Here is an 18,808-nt window from a genome sequence, read left to right as displayed (position 1 = left end):
TCCATAATTCCATCACATGGCAGTTCAGAAAGGCTGAACAAATACAATTGCATTGTGCCCTCTATTAGCCAGCTATTAGCTTATAAACCTTTATGTGCCAGTGTGTCCTAATACTTCCGTTATTAGAGATTCTGGCATTACTGGGTCCTTAAATCACGTTTTTGTTTGGCCACAGCAGCTTTATCAATTTTTCATGTGCATCCTCGTGAAAAATAATATCTCACTCCTGATCCACATGGAGTAAGTTAGATAAAAAAAACATGACTCATTGAAATCAGTTAAAAACTAAACATTTTGGTGCATTTTATCCAGAGGCTCACAAATCATATTTTGGGTTGTTTACAGTTCAAAAACATTTGATTTAATGTATATAGGCATGTAATTTACCACAGCTGTAAGGTGCAGGAAATTTTTTTTTAAAGTTCCTCAATTTGACTTTGGTGGTTTGACACGGAAGAGAACCCGTGGTTCATTCTAAGGTAACATTTCTTTACACTAATGAAAACATACATATGAATACTGTATTCCATAGCCGCCAGATTCTCCCAATAAATCCTTGTAAATCTTACACACTGGACCTTCAATTTTCAACCTGAGCAAAGCTTTTCTCCATTTTAATCTTGGACTAATGTGAACGCCTTCCTCTGTGCAACAAAAAACACAGACACAGGAACAGGTTATGTATAATTTATTTTTTCTGTCTAGAGTATTTTGTCATTAAAATCAAAATGTCAACATTTTAAAATCATATACACTCAAGAACGCATTTAAATGTTAGCACAGCTCCTTAAAAATTTATACATATGTACTTTTTTTTTGTACTTGTGGACAGACAAAAGCAGGAAGTGGTCACTCAGACTGCAAAAGAGGTGGGACATAGGAAAAAGGAAGACCCAGCCCACCGACTTCCCACAATAACAAACCAATCCCCACTCCCCAAAAAGTTAAGACAGCGATGCAGGCCCCTCCCCCACGTGGAGGAGCAAAGATGGGGTGGAAAAAGAAAAAAACAAAACAACAGAATATAAACATAAAAGTGCCCCATTCTCCACTCCATACAGAAATGAGAGAAGTTTGCAGACATAAATACTAAAGTTTGCACATCATCTCAATCCACTTCCTCTCCCCTCAACCGATCGACAGGTTCAGTAGTGTGCAGACGGGGTGGTTGGGGGGGCGGGGTGTCTAAGGTGTCTGTCCTTTACATACATTTATTAATAGAAACTATGTTACAGAATTTCCCAAGCATGAATTACAGGCAACCCACTAGCACGTCAACTGTACAGATCTTGGCAGAGCCAGCAAATAAAGTTCTAAATCCCAAGTAGCAAGGTCATCACCAATAGTTAAGAAGCAAATATATACAGCTGTCCAATCAGGGAATCACTCTATGGTACAGAAAAATTGTACTTGGAAACAAAAACAAGAGAGCATAATTGGATTTCTGACAATTTCACTGTGTTTCGGAGGGGAGGGGGGCATGCTGCTTGGTGTTGTATTATACAAGGCAGAGGAACAACTGCCCAAAAATGAACAGATCAGCTCTTCAGTGCAGCACTTTAGAGATAAAGGAGTGTTGTTTTAGTTGTGGGCTTAAGACCATGCTGCTGATACATATTTTAACCACGTGAGCCACCGTATGTCTACGTTTTCTCTTATTCTCCAGTAAAATGCGATAATTATTCTAAAAAAGGAGTTGATTTATTGAATTGGGGTGGGTCCGAGAGCGATGTGAAGAGCAAGTGCAGCAAAAAATGATAAAGATTAAAGAGTAATAACATTAATTATAATAATAAGGCAACAAACAATGACAAAGAAAATGCTGGTAAAGACAGAATCTGTTGATATGACCTAGGGGGAGAGTTTTTTGAGGGGTCAGACGGGGTGTAGAGAGGGAGAGCTGGTGCAAAGAAACAAGATGTGGATGACTCTTAAAACAGAAATGCCATTTTTTTTGTGTGTTAAAGACTCTTTTTTTTAACTGTAGTCAAAGGAAACTCCCATTCAACTTTTTAACACACAGACACTCACAAACACGCACACAGACAAGCAGGAAAACACTCAGTATTTCTTCCTCTGATATCTCAAGAGATAAGACAGACTGAGGAATCACCCACGAGGGATTTGTGGGCAATTCCTGTTTTTCTTTTTTTAATGTTTTTCCCCATCTCTTGTTAGACCAAAGGAACTCACTTCATGCCGAGCAGCAGAAACAGAAAGCCACGAGCAGGGTTGAATCCTGCGGAAAAAGCTTGCTCGGCTACACATTCTTCGACACACACTTAAAGAGCCTCGACCTGTGTGGCTGCATGATACACTACTTCATAGGCTTTGCAATCAGACAAAAATGATCAGAGAGTGAAATATCGCACCCGCACTGGATTGGTATACCAGCCAGGAGAGGCATCAGGAGTTTAATAATTTAGATTGGATTCATAAAGAACTGATCAATGATGGAGACGTGATGCAGTGTTTACATGTCGTATATAGCTATAAAACCAAACATAAAAAACAGTCTCGGTTTATCATTATCGTATGAACGTTACATCTATCTAAAGTGTCAGTAACCCGTGTAATGCGTGGTGGCGACGTCTACGATTCTATGATGGAGGGGGGGGGGGGGGGCTACATTGAATGGTGCATGAAGAGTGGAGGGGAGCGAAAGAGGAGAGTTATGGGACGACAACACACTGACAGTTTAAAGAGGGTGAGTGAGGAGGAAGAAGAGGAGGAGGAGGAGGAGGGGAGAGATGTAGTCCACACAGCTCAGCTCAGTCTGGCCCAAGTTGCTATCCGTCCCCCGTTCCTTCCCTCCGCGGCCCTGCTCTCATGCAGCTCCTGGTGCAGTGAAGGAGGAGGAGGAGGGTGGATGGACGTATGGAGGTGGAGGAATGGATGGAAGTGAGGGGGGGTAGTTGATGGTTGGGGCGGGCAGGATATAGACGGAGCGAGACAGAGAGAGGAAGGGATGATGAAGGGGGTTTTGCTTGGTCATTAGCAGCCGCAGCCTTCCCTCTGGGGCTGTGGTTCGCTGGTTAGCCGGCCGCCCTGAGGGGCCGACGGCTTGTGCTGGACCCCCGATTCAGCGGCATTCAGGTCCAGGCTGCCATCTTGGATGTTCTGGTAGATCTTCTTAGCTGCTTCCAGGAAGGCATCCTCAACATTTTCACCTCTGAATACAGAACATAAACATGAATGTGAGACAGGAGGCAATTTGAAGTTTAAAGGGAAAAACTGACTGAAGTATTCCTTTGCTTACAAAGTCACTGAAATGGCTGAAGTTGTGCACACTTACGTTTTTGCACTGGCTTCCAGAAACAAGAGACCTGTAGGACATAAACAGACACAACAGTCAGTAAAACTTAGTTTCAAGCTTACATGCTTCAAATACCGAGATCTAACTGAACTAATACATCTGCTCGCTTAGTCTTTCCTCAAGTCATCTTCTTCTAATTTCTGTCTTAGCAATATAAATACAAAAGCATATTAATCTTCTCTTTTGTCTCTTGAAATCGACCGTGAGGGCTTCTATTATAAACATTCTGTGGACATTTTGTTTGGATTCCTGTGATTATTGTTTTGTTGGAACTGAGGATGGAATAGTCACTGTTTTGGAAGATGCTTTCTTCAGTTTGAGTGTAATAAGATTAGTTAATAGTTTACAGAGTTGAAGAGAGATTGTCCAACAGCACGGTTAAACATACTTTATGTAATTTCCCTTAAAAAAAAAGATGAACAGAATTCTTGATTTGAATAAAGTAATTCATCATATTAATTTGGTTGGTCTTTTTTAATTAAATGAACTTTCTTTAATGAACACAACTCCCCAGTTCTGTAAGTTAAGTTCTGTTAAGATTGCTGCTAACCCGCCCCATTAATACAGGTGCATACCTTTGTGTGTACCAAGTGGGAGTTTTTTTGGTTTTTTTTTATACCACATTGAAAATGTTTTTGAAAGGCTAAAAACCAGCAACTACCTATTCAAGAAGATTACTTTGTTTGATAAAACATGTTGTGATTTTTTGGAAATGATTACATCAGTCTTTTTCTACTAAATTTTGACTTTTGGACATAACAACACTCTAGAGTTATCAGAATTTTTGGCTCACACAAATCGGAAACAATCCTATGCAGCCACCGCTGAAATCTAATTCTACAAATACTAATAATATTAGTGTAGCCTAACCATTTCCTCCCCTTAAAACCCCTTTTTCCTGTCTTCCCAGCATGCTGTGCTGTTTGGTGTCTGGCTCACCATTCTCCTCAGCAAACTGCTTTGCCTCCTCATACGTGACGTCCCTCTGGGCCTCCAGGTCTGCTTTGTTTCCTATGAGAATGATCACCTGAGAATACGGAGACAAAACAGGAAGAATGAGACAACAGTCCAGACAATATGATGATCTTTCAAAAGGAAATCTGCTTTCCAAGCCTGCAAGAGCTCAGAAAACTGAAGGCTTCAGGAAGACTGCTCCTAAAGCAGCTGTTAGACTGTGGAGTTGTCTGTTGTCTGTGTTAAGAAATCAATTGAGGCACTGAGGAGCTGAAACCCCCGTCTGAGCAACCTAGACAGTGCACCTAGCAACTGTGATGCAATTATAGCTGTAATGTACTGATGTAATGTAATGAACTTCCTTGTCTTAGCAGTAACAGACTACTGTGAGACTCCTCTGGAAATGTGGCATGTTCAACATAAACCATTCAGTTTTCACTATTTTTTTTCTGCTCTATTTCAGAATTTCTTATAGTTATCCTCACCATGTCAGCAACTAATCATCACCAGTGTTGTGGTAAAAAAATCTCTGTGCTCTGGCTGTGAGTTTCTAACCTCTTTGCATCAAAGTAAACCGTGATTAGAGACATACTGGGAAAACTGGCACGACAAAATCATGCACAGGTATTATACACCAATTAAACTTCAAAGAATGGGACTTACTGGAATATAATTATTGCTAGATGTGTTAAAAGGAAGCCCTTCTTTTCCGTTGACTGTGGGATTGCTCACACACGTCAAATATATTGTAGAATGGCTGCATGAAGTACTGCCAAAATCTCCTCAGTTGTGCTTATTAGGAGATGGGTCTCTCTTACCACCAGGTACATCTAAACAGAACTTTGGACTTTCGTTGGCAGGCTTTACTGGTGATACAAGGATTGTTCTTTGCCATTGAAAGAGTCAGAGGAGACTGTTTATGATAAATGGATTAAGTTAGTGTCAGGAACTGCCTCTTTTGAATCATTTATTGCAAGTACTAATAATTGTAACAGGGAACTTTTGAAGTCTGGTGTAAACTTTTAATGTACAAAAGGAAAGAGACATCAAGTAATGAAAAAGCGGTATTTACCATTTACTTATTTAATAAAAGTATGCTACTTGGTTTGTATTTTACTTATGGTATTTTAGGTTATTTACACTTTGTATTCCTTTTCTTTTAGAAATGTGCTTTGAACTCCCCTTTTTTCCTCTCTTTTCTTCTTTTAGACTGTGTGTCAAGATCTGTTTTGTTACATTTGTTTTGTCGATTGTTCTGATTGACTTAAATTTTACACTGTTAAAAAGTTAAATGTTAAATTACTGGCAGTTACTTGGAAAACTGAGATGATTTTCAGAAGCTCTTGCTAAATTACAAGAGGTCTTGCATAACTCCTATTTACATTCAGATGACGGCAATCCAGCCAGTCAAGTGATCAGATAATGTGTTCATTATATTGCCTAATCTCAAACAACAGCAGCCAAATAAACATCTTTTGAAGCAGTAACACATGTTGACACTTAAAGCAGAAACCATAACTAGTTTATAACACTACCAACACATGGCCAACACAAGATATTTCAATGAAAAACAACTTAGGTTAATAGGCTTCTTTTGATTTTTTTCTATAAACTCTTTATAACTGAGGTGATAAAGAACACCACAAAACTTATCATGAAAATAATATTCATAACAGCATGTTGTTTATATTTATCAATAAAAAATTAATTAAAGAAAATCGAGTAACCCATACATGTGTATGAATATAGCTTGCTATAAATACACCTCTGTTGTTTGTACACCAGGAAACATTTTTCACTTGATTTTAAAAACCGGGAGTGGAAGTGGCATATTGAAGGAAACAAGCACAGTATGATTTAGAGCTAATCATATTTACCAAGAAATCCAATTTAAGAAATGGACAGGGCTCTGGCTTCAAACAGACTCAGGGGAGGGGAGAATGACACAGAGGAAATGAAGCAACGGAAGTGACAACAGGGGGTATACTTGAAAGCAATAAGAAGAATGACACAGGAGGAAAGAAGACTGCACAGTAAAAAAAATATACAGAGAGTGGTAGGCATGGAGAAGGAAATCTGTACTGTGCAGAGATGCAAAAGACAATTCCACTACACAAAATAAAAAGCATGTCAATCTGTGTACTTACAGTATTGGGGTTGGTGAGGTTTCTGGCATCAGTCAGCCAGCTGCTGAGGTGGTTGTACGTGCTTCTCCTGCATGACATCAACAGCGGGACAGAGGTTACTATGACAACAGGCAAAGACTTAACATCGTGCCATCTCTGAGGAAGGATCAGAAAAGACTGCAGCTGCTACATCATAAGGATAGTGTAACAATGAGAGTAGGACAACATCATTACAGAATAAAGAATCTGGGGATTATATCCCTTACATATATATATGAAATTGACATTTGTGTAGTTTCTCAAAGGTGAAACACACAAACTCCTGTTCAGACAAACTGCTTTATGTCTTAATTGATGATATTATAACTAGTTCCATCGCCAGGTAATTTCTGTCATTTGTTCCAAGTTACTGTAAGTGCTGTTGCATAAATACTGTTTTTATGATTGTCTGATTATTGATTCATGAGTGACATCACAATTCCATGCAAAAAGTAAGTAAATAAATAATTAATATCATGTAAGGTAAAAAATGAACATAGATAACAAAAATTGTTCAGTTTACATTACATATTTCTTCATTTTCATTCTTTTTTACGGTTCCACTTTAGTGAAATTCAATTAGTCATGTCTCACAAGAACATTTATATTCATTTGAGTTATGTTGACATCTGATGCTAGACAGTAAGAGAAACTTCCAAAGGACTTTCAAGGACTTGTTCCTCTTTTCACAATAAGCAGCCAACAAGGCATTTGTTCAACTTATAAAATATCTTTTGTTTAATGACATTGTTGAGCGTTATTTTGTATTTTCATTTGTTGTCATCCTTACAGCATTTATTTATTTGCAGTGCGGCTAAGGTGAGGATGCATCAGACAAACAAGACGCATCCAAGCAATAAATACCTGTTTCAAAGAACAGACCTGTGTCTGTGTTGTCGTGAAGAGAGCTACAGTTACAGCCCAATCTAAAATACTCTTTTTTCAATAAGAAGCATTTTTTCAACATTACAGCTTGATTCTGATGACAACCATCACGTCAATGTGTAAAACTAATAGAAGAACCACCAAACAGGTTTCAGTCACTTTGAGGTCTGGTCAAGTGTTTTTTCAGCATGCTATGACAGAAACACAGAAAAACACCTCGACTTCACTGCAATGACACACTCTTAACTGGAATAAGCCAAATATAAAAACAGTCATTAAATCACCAGCATTGATATACAGGATATGGAACTGTCAGCTGTGTTCCACATGCATGACACAACTCTTTTTTGGTTCCTATTATTGTCCCGTAGTTCAACAGAAGCTGTGGTGACCACATTAACAGTGATGTAAACAGTTAGTTATCAGTTTTTCCAGTTGAAGCACGTGCCCATTTTTTCTTTTAGGTTTTTATATCATTCTACAGCTTTCAAGTAGAGTTCCTTATGTTTTCAAATCTAAACATTATTTTTTTGTTGTTGTTCTTTGAAGTGCGTATGTCTTAGCATCAAAATGCAATTTTCCCACCTCTTCTAAAAACGTCTTCCCTCAATGATGTAGATTTTTACATGATGATGTTGGTAGATATAAACTGCCCCCAGTTGTGGGAGGGGAGGGCTTCAGTGCCCTTCTGGAGCCCTAATGGCCCTCACTGGAGTTGGGTGTGGTGTACACATACATTCCACATGTTGAACTGTGTTTCTTTGGCCAACCTCTGATACCATCTAACAGTTTGGGCAAGAATGTCAGACACGAGCTGTGACACAAATTGTTGAAATGTTTGTTCAGGAGGGAGTGTGTAGGACTAGGCATTTATCAGATGCTTTTGCCTCCATTAACCTTCCTCTTACAAACAAAACACTCTGAAGTGTTTGCTTTGGTGTAAATTGAGACCATGTTGAGACCATGACTGTATCTCCCGCACACAGTGACATGTAAGCATCCTGTACCTGGTGATATCGTAGACCATGAGTGCCCCTGCGGCTCCACGATAGTAGGAGCGGGTGACGGCCCTGAAGCGCTCTTGTCCTGCTGTGTCCCAAATCTGCAGCTTGATCTTCTGACCGCTCACCTCAATTATCCTTGTACCAAACTCCACGCCAATCGTATGGGGGCAGTCCGCCATGACTAAGGAGAAGAAATGAGGTTATTGTGACTTCTGTCCAATTCTTTGCATCAGTCGGTTTTACTGTAGCTATTTTATATCCTCAATGTTCAGCCTTTTTTGTTTTGCTACATGCATTTCTATGCTCATCATTCACTATGCTTCAATTTAATTCTTTTATTGTCCTTACTGTTTTTCTAACCAAGGTTCAATCTAAAGTCGAATTTAAATATGCATTAAGTATGAGAAATTAGTTTTACTCCCAATTCAAAATAGTCATTTAAGTTTTTGTACATTTTTCTGCATTTTGGTTTGAATTGTGCATGCTTACGCTCCGAGAATTAGTAGGAAAATTTGGCATTTAATTTTGGTGAACCAATAAAAAAAAATCCACGTCAGTTGTCCTACCAAATGGATGAATCAAAACCTCTCTGCTCAGTCCTGCTTCATCTGTGTCTTTAGGTCTGAGTGAACTGAACAGGGAACTTCAGCAGTTATATTGCTCCTTTGACAAAACTGTACTTTTACCTTTAGAACACAGGAGTGGACTACCACTCCCTCAATCTGCAGCAGGTAACGTAAGTTATGATCTGAACTAACCGAAGTCTCACAATCACACAAACAAACTAACTGTTTGAGGCAGGGGAATTCCAGCAACTCCTGATGTGATATGTTGTGTTTTTAAATCTACCTGTTTTTCTGTACATGTAAGCAAATTTCTACCATTTGCACACAAATCGTAGACATTTAAGTATTTTCTATTCTAAAATTAATGCTTCTCTCAATTGAGTCTGATGGTATCTGGTGGTTTTCTAATAGTTATGGATGTTTATTTTCACCCAGATTTTTGTGGATGCTTAACAAGACATTTAACTTTGAAATCTTATATGCACTTTTACTAATGCATAAGCCATACTTTCAGAGCTATAAACTGAAGAACAGTACAGTTAGTGTGATGGGAGCTGTGTTGAAGTTTTTGTTCCTTTAGGTTGATGAAAGCTCTAACTTGTGCCCAAATTTAAACTTACAATGATAATGTAATATAGTTTGTGAAAATGTGTGCAGTCTCTCAGTCTTCTGAATTGTAAGCCAGCAGCAGGTGCATCGATAATAAGTCTTTAGTCATTATACTCACAGTTGTTTTAAGTATCAACATCCAGAAAGTGTCAGATTTCTTAAAAAAACAAAAACCTGACACTTAAAACCTTTTCTAAATCCCCCAGTGTGTAAGTGTGAGTACACAGGATGTGATGGTGGTGAGTGAATGAGGAACACAGCATCTGGCTTGTTAATAGTAGCACCAAACAAAACGGAGCTGAATGGTAATGGGAGGCTGCAGCTGACTCACACACAGAAGAAGAGTCTCTCACTGTTGAGCTCACACTCGACTTCTATGTCACTGACTTCCTCTGGCATATAAAGAAATCTAAAGCGATTTAGGCACTCCAGTTGAACCTGGCAACCTAACATACACCGAGGCACGAGCAATGATGAAAAAGGAGTCAAAATCAGGGCAAGCACTTACATTTCTTTTCTGTGAACTGGTGAAGCAAACATGACTTCCCTACCCCCATGTCCCCTGTGGAGAGAGAGAGACAGAGGCACAGAGAGAAACTCAGGTCAACCAAGGAAATAACAGAAGAACAATAATTCTCTATTCAAGCCTGCAGTGTTGCCTCTATGCATGATGTAGCAGCCCCTCTGGGACAGTCAGTGATGATGCTGAAAATTTCATGTGGGATGGTAAGAGATAGACAGACAATGACTCCAATACAATCTTAGCTGTCCTACAAACTTTGACAATGTTTTCAATCATTTTAACACACACTAATAGTATGTTTTTTTGTGCCTTATGATCCTGTTTGTTTCGTCATCTGTGACTCCTACGTCCTTCATTTGCAACTCAACAAATAATGCTGCAAGCAAGGAAAAAAAAAACTGATTTTTCTGTGTTGGGGTGGATAATAATTACAAAATCAATACTTTTGACTGAATAGGCTATTTGATATTAGACGTTTCTGAGGGGGATACCCTCACGGGAGAAAATGCTTAAAAACAGGAATGTAACAATATATTGAATATAGCGATAAAAACATGTCTCAGTGCCATAGTATGACAATATCTACTGTGATATACATAGTTTATAATTTAATTATTTTTATTTTATGTTCTAAAAGGATTGCTACTGACTGCTGCATTGTTTTTGTTTCACAATTGTACATACATAATTCAAACATTCATTGCCACAGACATCTCATTCCAGATTTTTGCAAGTTTTGCTCATGGCTGGCCACTTATTTATTAAAGAAAGAAAACAGAAACACTTTAAGTTCAAATAATATACATCTAAATCATCTTTTAATCCCAATTTGAAAAATTGTCATTTAACTTTCCTCATATTGGGTTTCAACTGGCCTGGGGTCTATGAAGAGAGCATGGACGGCGGCTCCAGGTCCCCCATCAAAAAAGTCTGTCTGATTGCGAAGCAGTGAAAACGCTGTAAATATACACCTAAACTGATATTGATTTTTTAAGTTGCTAAAATATGTTTTGCTGCTGCCCCCATCATCAGTGGTCCACACACAGCAGTTTATTGCTTAGCTGCTGTGTCAAATCTCCTGAGGGGAATATCAATCAAAGGTGATCTGCCATACCTATTAATTCTTGATGAATGGTCTGAACAGCAAAATGTTCTGTTTGAACTAGGTTTTCTGATAGTTGTGAAATTTTTTGTGGGTGATTAATAAAAAACTAAATTTTTAAATATATGTATTTTACTATTTACATTTATAGAGGCTTTAACTTTTCAAAAATGAACTGTGAAAGTTTCTTCTACAGTTCTAGAGAAGAGAAAAAAAAAATGCATACATGCATAAGTAAAAAGTGAAAGTAGCAAGCCACTATCTCTCCAGGCTGACTCATCCACACACTCCAAGATCCAAGCTGAATGTTACTGTAGCTTTGAGGCAGGGCGTTTTAGGTTTCACAGACGAGAAGGATAAATAGCCTGGGGCTATGGGTGTGTTTATGCATACATCTCTCTGTAAATGTATGTACAAGCAAAAGTAGCAATATTTTCATCTAGAGCCCTCACATTACGAAGCATGTCAGCAAGAGTGGATTATAATTTCAATAGAGGAAAGGCGTTTAAAAATTAATTACACATTTATAGTATAAGCTAAACTGCTAATTGATAAGCGGCAGAGAGAAGCACTACATTTGACTATTAGCAATTGATTTTGAAAACAGGCAGCTAAAGTGATATTTTATTACACTACAGGCCACTAACAACAGACAATCTGAGTGGACTAACAGTCAGAGGCTTTCCTTGACTCATGTATTTGATGATTTTACTGATCTGTCAAATTGTTTGTTACTCTGCAGATGAAAGCAGTCATTCAGAATCTCTTAAAATCTCTTGCTTCAGTAACAATCAAAGCAAAAAAGACTATAATAGACATAATGAGACATGCTGGATCCACTCAGTGTATGGGGTAGCATACAGTATGCCGAAAATTGATTTAGGTGGGCTTCCTTTGGAAGTTGGATATAGCAGTGGCTGACTGTGAACTACTCCCACAAGCTTATCAACATGGCTCACTGGAGACCCTATACACCGATTGGCATTACTCACTTACCGATAATGATGTATTTGAAAATGTAGGAGTAGTTGTACGGTGCGGTGGCCATTGTGGCTCTGAAAGAGAAAAACAGAGGGGAAAGTTTAGGCATATAAATGGTCCGTTTTTCTACTTAAAGATTTTCAGGTAATGGAAACGAGCGATAATTTAATGTAGAATACAATATTTTCAAATAAAAAAAAAAGAAAAACTTTCTTACAAAAATGACTAGTCTCCTGTATCACTAAAACTCAACACTATTCATTCATATAACACTGTTCATGCTGAAATATTCAGTATCAGCATGAGGACTTATTCTGGTTTAATTAAGTTTCTCTGTCCACATAAATAAAATACCACTACTATAGCAGAAGAGAAGCCAAAATAAGGTAACATTTGAGAATGTCTGTGTGAAAATAAAAACAAAGTAAGTACTGTACACACATGGATTCAAATCAATCATATAAGGGACAGTGCTATTCTGCAAAGCCATAATCCTGCCAAAGCAATAGGACCTTAATGATGGGAGCCCAAGCAAGGCCAGTTCATTCAATGCACACTAGAATATAGCAATAAAAATGGTATACTTATGTAAAAAAAAAAAAAATCAGTTACACCATTTCAGTAATTACTTAATTATACTATGCAATTTTAAATGACCAGACTAGAAATATAGTGCTCTTCACTATCAGTGAGTCTGACCTTGATTGTAACCATAAATAACATAGCTGCCTGTTTCTCATGATCACATGATAAATACTTCCTTGGTAAATTCCTATGATGCAACAGCTGAGACTGTACAAGTAACCAAAAATTAAACTGAACACTAATATTTTTTTGTTTGATTGGTCAACTAGGAGGTAATATGACTGCACTTCCCACACACACACTTCATATTTCTGGTTACATAAATAAATGCAGTAACATTTTGGCAGCCAGTGAAAAACAGCCTGACATTTAGTCTATAAAACATAAATGCATCCTGACCACTTGTGTCAACCCGGCTGTTCATCCGTACATATGTTCAACATATTGTACTCATCAGCAAATGTAAACATGAGCACAGATTTTTTTTTCCACTGAATCCTTTCTACGGGTACAAGATTTTATTGAAGGGCACTTTTAACAGTTTCCCGTTAATGATCCTTAATGATCCCTTACCCCTTTATTTTTTTTGTATTGCTTGCCTACTACAGAAGTAACAAAACTGATCTCTTTGTGGAGTCTATGTCGAGACACTTTTTAACTTGAAGAGTACCACCTGTTAGTTGACTGATATAGTACTTTCCGGTTTTTGCAGGTTTTAACAAGTTAATTTTAAAATTTTCTAAGATATCTGAAGACCCATTTCATGTCCATATTGGCAAAAAGTACATGCACAGTTTATATTTGTGGTTATTGGTCTGTACATTTTGTAGTTGCTACAGTGTGATCAACTGCCTACAACCTTTCCCCATAAACATTTAAAAGTGAGACTGAAATAAAATCCAACTTTATAACAATAATGTTAAGATCATAAATAACAGGTCTTAAACCTGCCAAAACCGCATTTAAGACATTTTAATGCCTAAAATTCAAATGATTGGATTTTAGACTTTCTAACAACCTTGATAAACCCTGACTCTAGACCAGGATATACATCAATACTTGTACTAGATAGTACAAGTTAAGTGCATTATCTACTAGAGGATGTATGACAATATCAGTATGTCATTAGTATCAGCCAATAAAGGCTTTAAAATGGTATATAAAACCAAATATAAATTACAATGTGACATGTACATATTAAATATACTGGATGTAGTGCCTTTGCTTGCTCTACCCACATGCCAGAGGCGGTATTCATATAGTCACAATAACGTAAGGTAGGCATGTTGACAAGTGAGAAGCTGGATCATTTTTAACAAGCAGCGATGAAGAAATCTCCTCTGTGGTCAGTAAGCTAGCATTTCTCTACAGCAGCAAATCCTACTGTCCTAACTGCCTGTCTCATAATGACAGAGACACTGTCAGTGACACTGGCTAATTTTGATGGTACTGGACACAGTCTTTCTACAAGTAAACACTGACACTTACGTGTACACAAGAACACCCCTAGCATCATGGTCTCAGAGCTACGCTAAAAATAGCCCTGACACCTATCTGATACCCAGTGATGCTTCATTGTTCACACTCCACTCACAGCACATTGGCAAAGCCTGTAGGGGAAAGCCTCAAGATTTAACACACAATATCACCACTACTGGTTAAAAAAAAAAACAAACAAAAAAACATTCATTCACACATTGGTTTGACAGCCAAGGGGAAATGCTCTTTTGGCACATTCAATATGCACAGATTTGTTCATAAATAAATGATCAGGTTATGTATAACATCAATGAAACTGCTTTAGAAAGCAGACAGTTTTTCTCATGGACAGTTTCACCGTAAAAGTCTGTTTGCAATGTCATCTCCTCACATAAAGGCTAATTTGTAGCTGTGCTGATAAAGGCTGCTCTACAATTCTGTATCAAGGTGCTGCCGTACCATGTAACTGCTGTGGAGAGGTAAATAATTCAGGCTTAACAATCAGGGGCATAATCATTCAGCGGCCTGATGTTTTGCATGTCCCTGACAAAGACAGTCTGCCTTAAACCACTGCCTTTCTCCGATCTGCAGCTCAGTAAAAAATGTGGTGCATTTAAAGCAGTTCCTGGAAACTGAAATCACCGTGCCACATCAGAGGCTGGTGCTACTGTTATGCTCTCATACTTCTGCAACGGCAGTTCAGTGATCATGTTTGACTGGTCCGGATTAATGCTGACACAACCAGAAGAAATGTGGAAGGGTTCTGATATGAGAATTCAAGAGAAACAATGAAAGTAGTGCAAGCAAGAAAAACTTTAGAAACGGGCTGAAAAAACAGGTAGTTAAAAAGAGTAGACTTTCAGTAGCATAGGAAAATGGAATAAGTGGGTCAAATACAGAAGACTGGAGATGCTTATTTGATAGACAGGAAAATAAGAGGGCATGCAAGGCTACTTAATTCAGTTTAATTCAGGTCAAGGTATCACCAAAACATTTGCTTTAATAAAAAAGAAGTCAAATTTCTCTCTTTCCAGTTTCTTAAATGTGAATATTTTCTAGTTTCTTTTGTCCTCTATGACAACAAATATGACTGAGTTGTGGACAAAACAAGACATCTGAGAACATCACCTAGGGCTTTGTGAAACACTGATTGACATTTTTATCCATTTTCAGCTATTTTATAAATTAAATCAATGTTAATCAGTTAATCGAGGAACTAATCTGCAGATTAATCGCCAATGAATAGAGTTATTAGTTAGTATTAGCTTCCTGAAAACATAAAAGAAGAGTATACTTATTTACAGACAAATTATATGAAAATAATAAAGACAGCTCAAAGTATGTTTCAGTTTTTCTACCTGCCTAAAGAAAATATAACTTTTTTATAATAACAGAAGCAGTTTGATGTTATCAGTTGAAACTATGTAAACAACTTGCAGGGACATCAGAGCAGACTGTTACTGTGTTTTTGTTGGTGCTCCCAGAAAAGACTTGGCTCCCACTCACAGTCCCCTACAAACTCTGCAACCTGACCTGCCATTTGGTAACACCAACTAGCAGTCTCTATGAACTTGCTATTTGATCAGAATTTTGGTATACCGTACTAAAACTATGGCAATCTGGAGTACATGTACCCCGAGTGGTATGAAAAGTGATGTCGGTGCTACGCAAAAAAATGTCAGTTGCAAAATAGAAACACCAACTGTGTGTGGAAAACTTAGGCTCTCAAATTCAGCCAAACATTGCAGCAGTATGTGTGTCCTCTCAAGCACATCCTCCTCATTAACCTGTGTTGAGTATTTCACAGTCTCAAGTAGGGCTGCAACTAACGATTTTTCTCACACTAAATTAATTGGCCAATTATGTTCTTGTTTAATCGATTAAAAGTTGTTGGCATAAAAAATGTCAGAAAATTGTGAAAAATGTTGATCAGTGTTTCCCAAAGATAACATCCTCACACATTTTGTTTTCTTCACAGCCCAAAGATATACTGTCAGAGAGGAATAAAGAAACTAGAAAATATTCACATTTAAGAAACTGAAATTAGAGAATTTTGATATTTTCCCTGGAAAATTACCTAAACTGATTAATTCATTATCAAAATGGTTGGCAGTCAATTACTGATTAATCAATTAATCGTTACAGCTCTAGTTTCAAGGGTATTTTATATGTGAAGGCCGTATATATACGTATGTGTGGAATCATATATGAGTAGGTAGGTGGGATACACAGGTGGAAATTGAGTGTCTGAAGGGGTACAGGACTGTAAAAAGTTTGAGAAACAGTGACATAATGCATTAGACTAAATCTACGTGAACTGAGTTTTGGTTACATATCACTTTGTTTAAAACCATGACTTCCACATAGACTGAATGATATTTCTGAAGGAAACTGAATGGTTCTACTGAACTGAGCAAGATTCAAAGCAAAAAGAAGCCATGAACAAATCACAATTACATCACTACTATCCTTTAAAATTCCAGAGTAAAAGATCTGAAGGCCTTTTCCAGGCTGCCTCCTGTCACATGACCCTCATGTGGCATCTCTAAACCAGTGATGTTTACACTTTGGAAGGTAAGCTATAAGAGAGGATATCCCCAGCCTGAGTAAAAACAATACCAAACCCCACTTTTTGCTTAAGATATAGAAATAAACCCCATGAGTATCCATCAAGGCTGAAGGCAAGTCAAGACCATGTGACCAGACTGCAGTCTCAGCACTTCTCCTTTACTCTTTACACTTACTGAATCCTTCTCCAGAGAAAAACTGTCACTGCCTTTCCCCCACTCAACAGCCACTTCCCGTCAAGGATGCACGACTCATGAGTAACAAATCACAGGAAAACATGACACATATACACTGTAACCACAGTGCCTCCATGGTGGTCAGGATCACTACTCAAATCATGTGACTACTTTCAAGTCCTAAATACAATATAATGAGATCATCACTGCTGTTTACAGGCGAGGCAGACACACTTTAACAATGCATAAAATTCGAATCTATGATTAACTCCATCTATAGGATTAAAGATGATCAATAATACAAAATAACAAGTAGTAACATTGTTATTAATGCTTCAGACCAAGTGTGCATGTACACAGTGTATTGGCACAACAAACAGAAATGATGCAGCATTTTGTGTTACATAAAGGTAGATCTATACATATTTGCAACACGGTGAGACATAAAGGGTCTACTTGGTCGCCAACTTGGGCTTATTAATTATACACATCCGTTGTTTGGAAAAGTAAGAGTCGAAGAGGAGGTTAAACACACTGTTGGCTTAGGAATTATTGGAGCTTCTGGCTAAGGCTGCACAACAAATGATCAAAGTATCACTTTAACGCAAAACAAAACAAAAAAACAGAGAGAAAGAAACTGTACACAAAGAAACACGACTGGACTACATGATACTGACCATTTAATATGACACTGTAACGTCATGCCTGCTCCCCGACAACAGTGCCCAACGTTAGCTTAGCACATCAGCCGGCAAAGTGATAGTGTCGGTTTAGTTAATTTTCTGCAGTCAGTCAGCACAGTAAAACTATACAACGCTACTGAGCGGGAGTGAGCATTAAACCCGACATTTAATTGGTTAGCAGCTACACCATCGTGTCTGATAACAACCACGGCCCTAGATTAACGCTAGCTGTTTTGACAGCTAAGTTTGGGTTAGCTAGTTAGCTAGCTACCTGGTTGCTGAGATCCATGGATGTATCTTGACAACAAATCGCGTTAATCACAGCATTTAGGTCTGTTGCATCCACCGACACACAGACAACCAAATCAATGTGGTTTTATTAGTATAACAACGTAAGAAGGCTTCTGAATATTTTTACAGAACCGACCACAGTCCCAACTAACGACAGCTAGCGATAGCTTTGGCATGCTAGTTTTCCAGCTAGCTGCAGCGGTTGGATTAACGTTAGATATGTAGCTTAGTTAGCTTGTCAACCCATATTTAGTCACCGTCGAGCAAGCAATTTCTGGCCTAAAATAGTATCTTTTAACAGTTTAGCTGTTAATTTCTCCTATTCTAGGAAGCTACAAAGACAAACACACCAACCTAGCCTGTTAGCTAGTGTCGTTAGCTTTCCTATTAGCCGACTCCTGACTACCACAGGCTGGGTAAACTGTTCCAACTGCTTAATAATTTCAATATCAGTGTCTCTATGTTTATCAGATATTATGAACATGTGTATGAGTGTGTTCAAATGTTTCTTCTTTTCTGTCCTTACCAGAATTTAAGTCTTTTGAGCTTTGTGTTCTTGAGCTGTTCAGAAGAGGAATGCAGGTTATCCTGGCTCAAGTATGATCTGTCTATCCAAGATGGCTGTTCACGGCACAGGGTTTCCTCCGCTGTATACAATGGGCTTCTGGGACAAAGAGCATCATATGCGGCGATTTGCGGTTTGTGCACCAATAGTGTGCACTGTTCTGTGGAAGGCAACCTCACCTGCACAGGTATATTCATGTATATTGTATTGGTATATCATAGTACTGATTAAGTGCAGTATCAGATTATGAAAACATCAGGTGAATTTATGAGATTCAAGATTGAGGCATTGATCTTCGACCTGATTGATTTGTGTCCAGGTACTTTCCACCTGAGCTGCTGTTTCACTGTCCTATT

General features: G+C 38.1%; 1 protein-coding gene across 1 annotated transcript; it reads right to left on the bottom strand.

The window, feature by feature from the left end:
• Nucleotides 1-673: 673 nt before the first annotated feature.
• rab14l (RAB14, member RAS oncogene family, like) lies at nt 674-18,562 on the bottom strand. Its single transcript, XM_084745667.1, has 8 exons — nt 18,414-18,562; nt 12,121-12,179; nt 10,008-10,061; nt 8,328-8,505; nt 6,418-6,484; nt 4,256-4,343; nt 3,296-3,326; nt 674-3,172 (listed from the first exon to the last, which is right to left on the bottom strand). Exons 2-8 carry the CDS (start codon nt 12,170-12,172, stop codon nt 2,995-2,997), a joined length of 648 nt encoding a protein of 215 aa, XP_084601793.1. The 5' UTR covers nt 12,173-12,179; nt 18,414-18,562; the 3' UTR covers nt 674-2,994.
• Nucleotides 18,563-18,808: the final 246 nt, after the last annotated feature.

Source organism: Lutjanus erythropterus, chromosome 20 (genome assembly GCF_056507025.1).
Source record: "Lutjanus erythropterus isolate fLutEry1 chromosome 20, fLutEry1.hap2, whole genome shotgun sequence".
NCBI classification, from domain to species: Eukaryota; Metazoa; Chordata; class Actinopteri; order Lutjaniformes; family Lutjanidae; genus Lutjanus; species Lutjanus erythropterus.
Note: the sequence above shows the minus strand (reverse complement) of the source record. Positions and strands in the feature narration are given on the sequence as shown.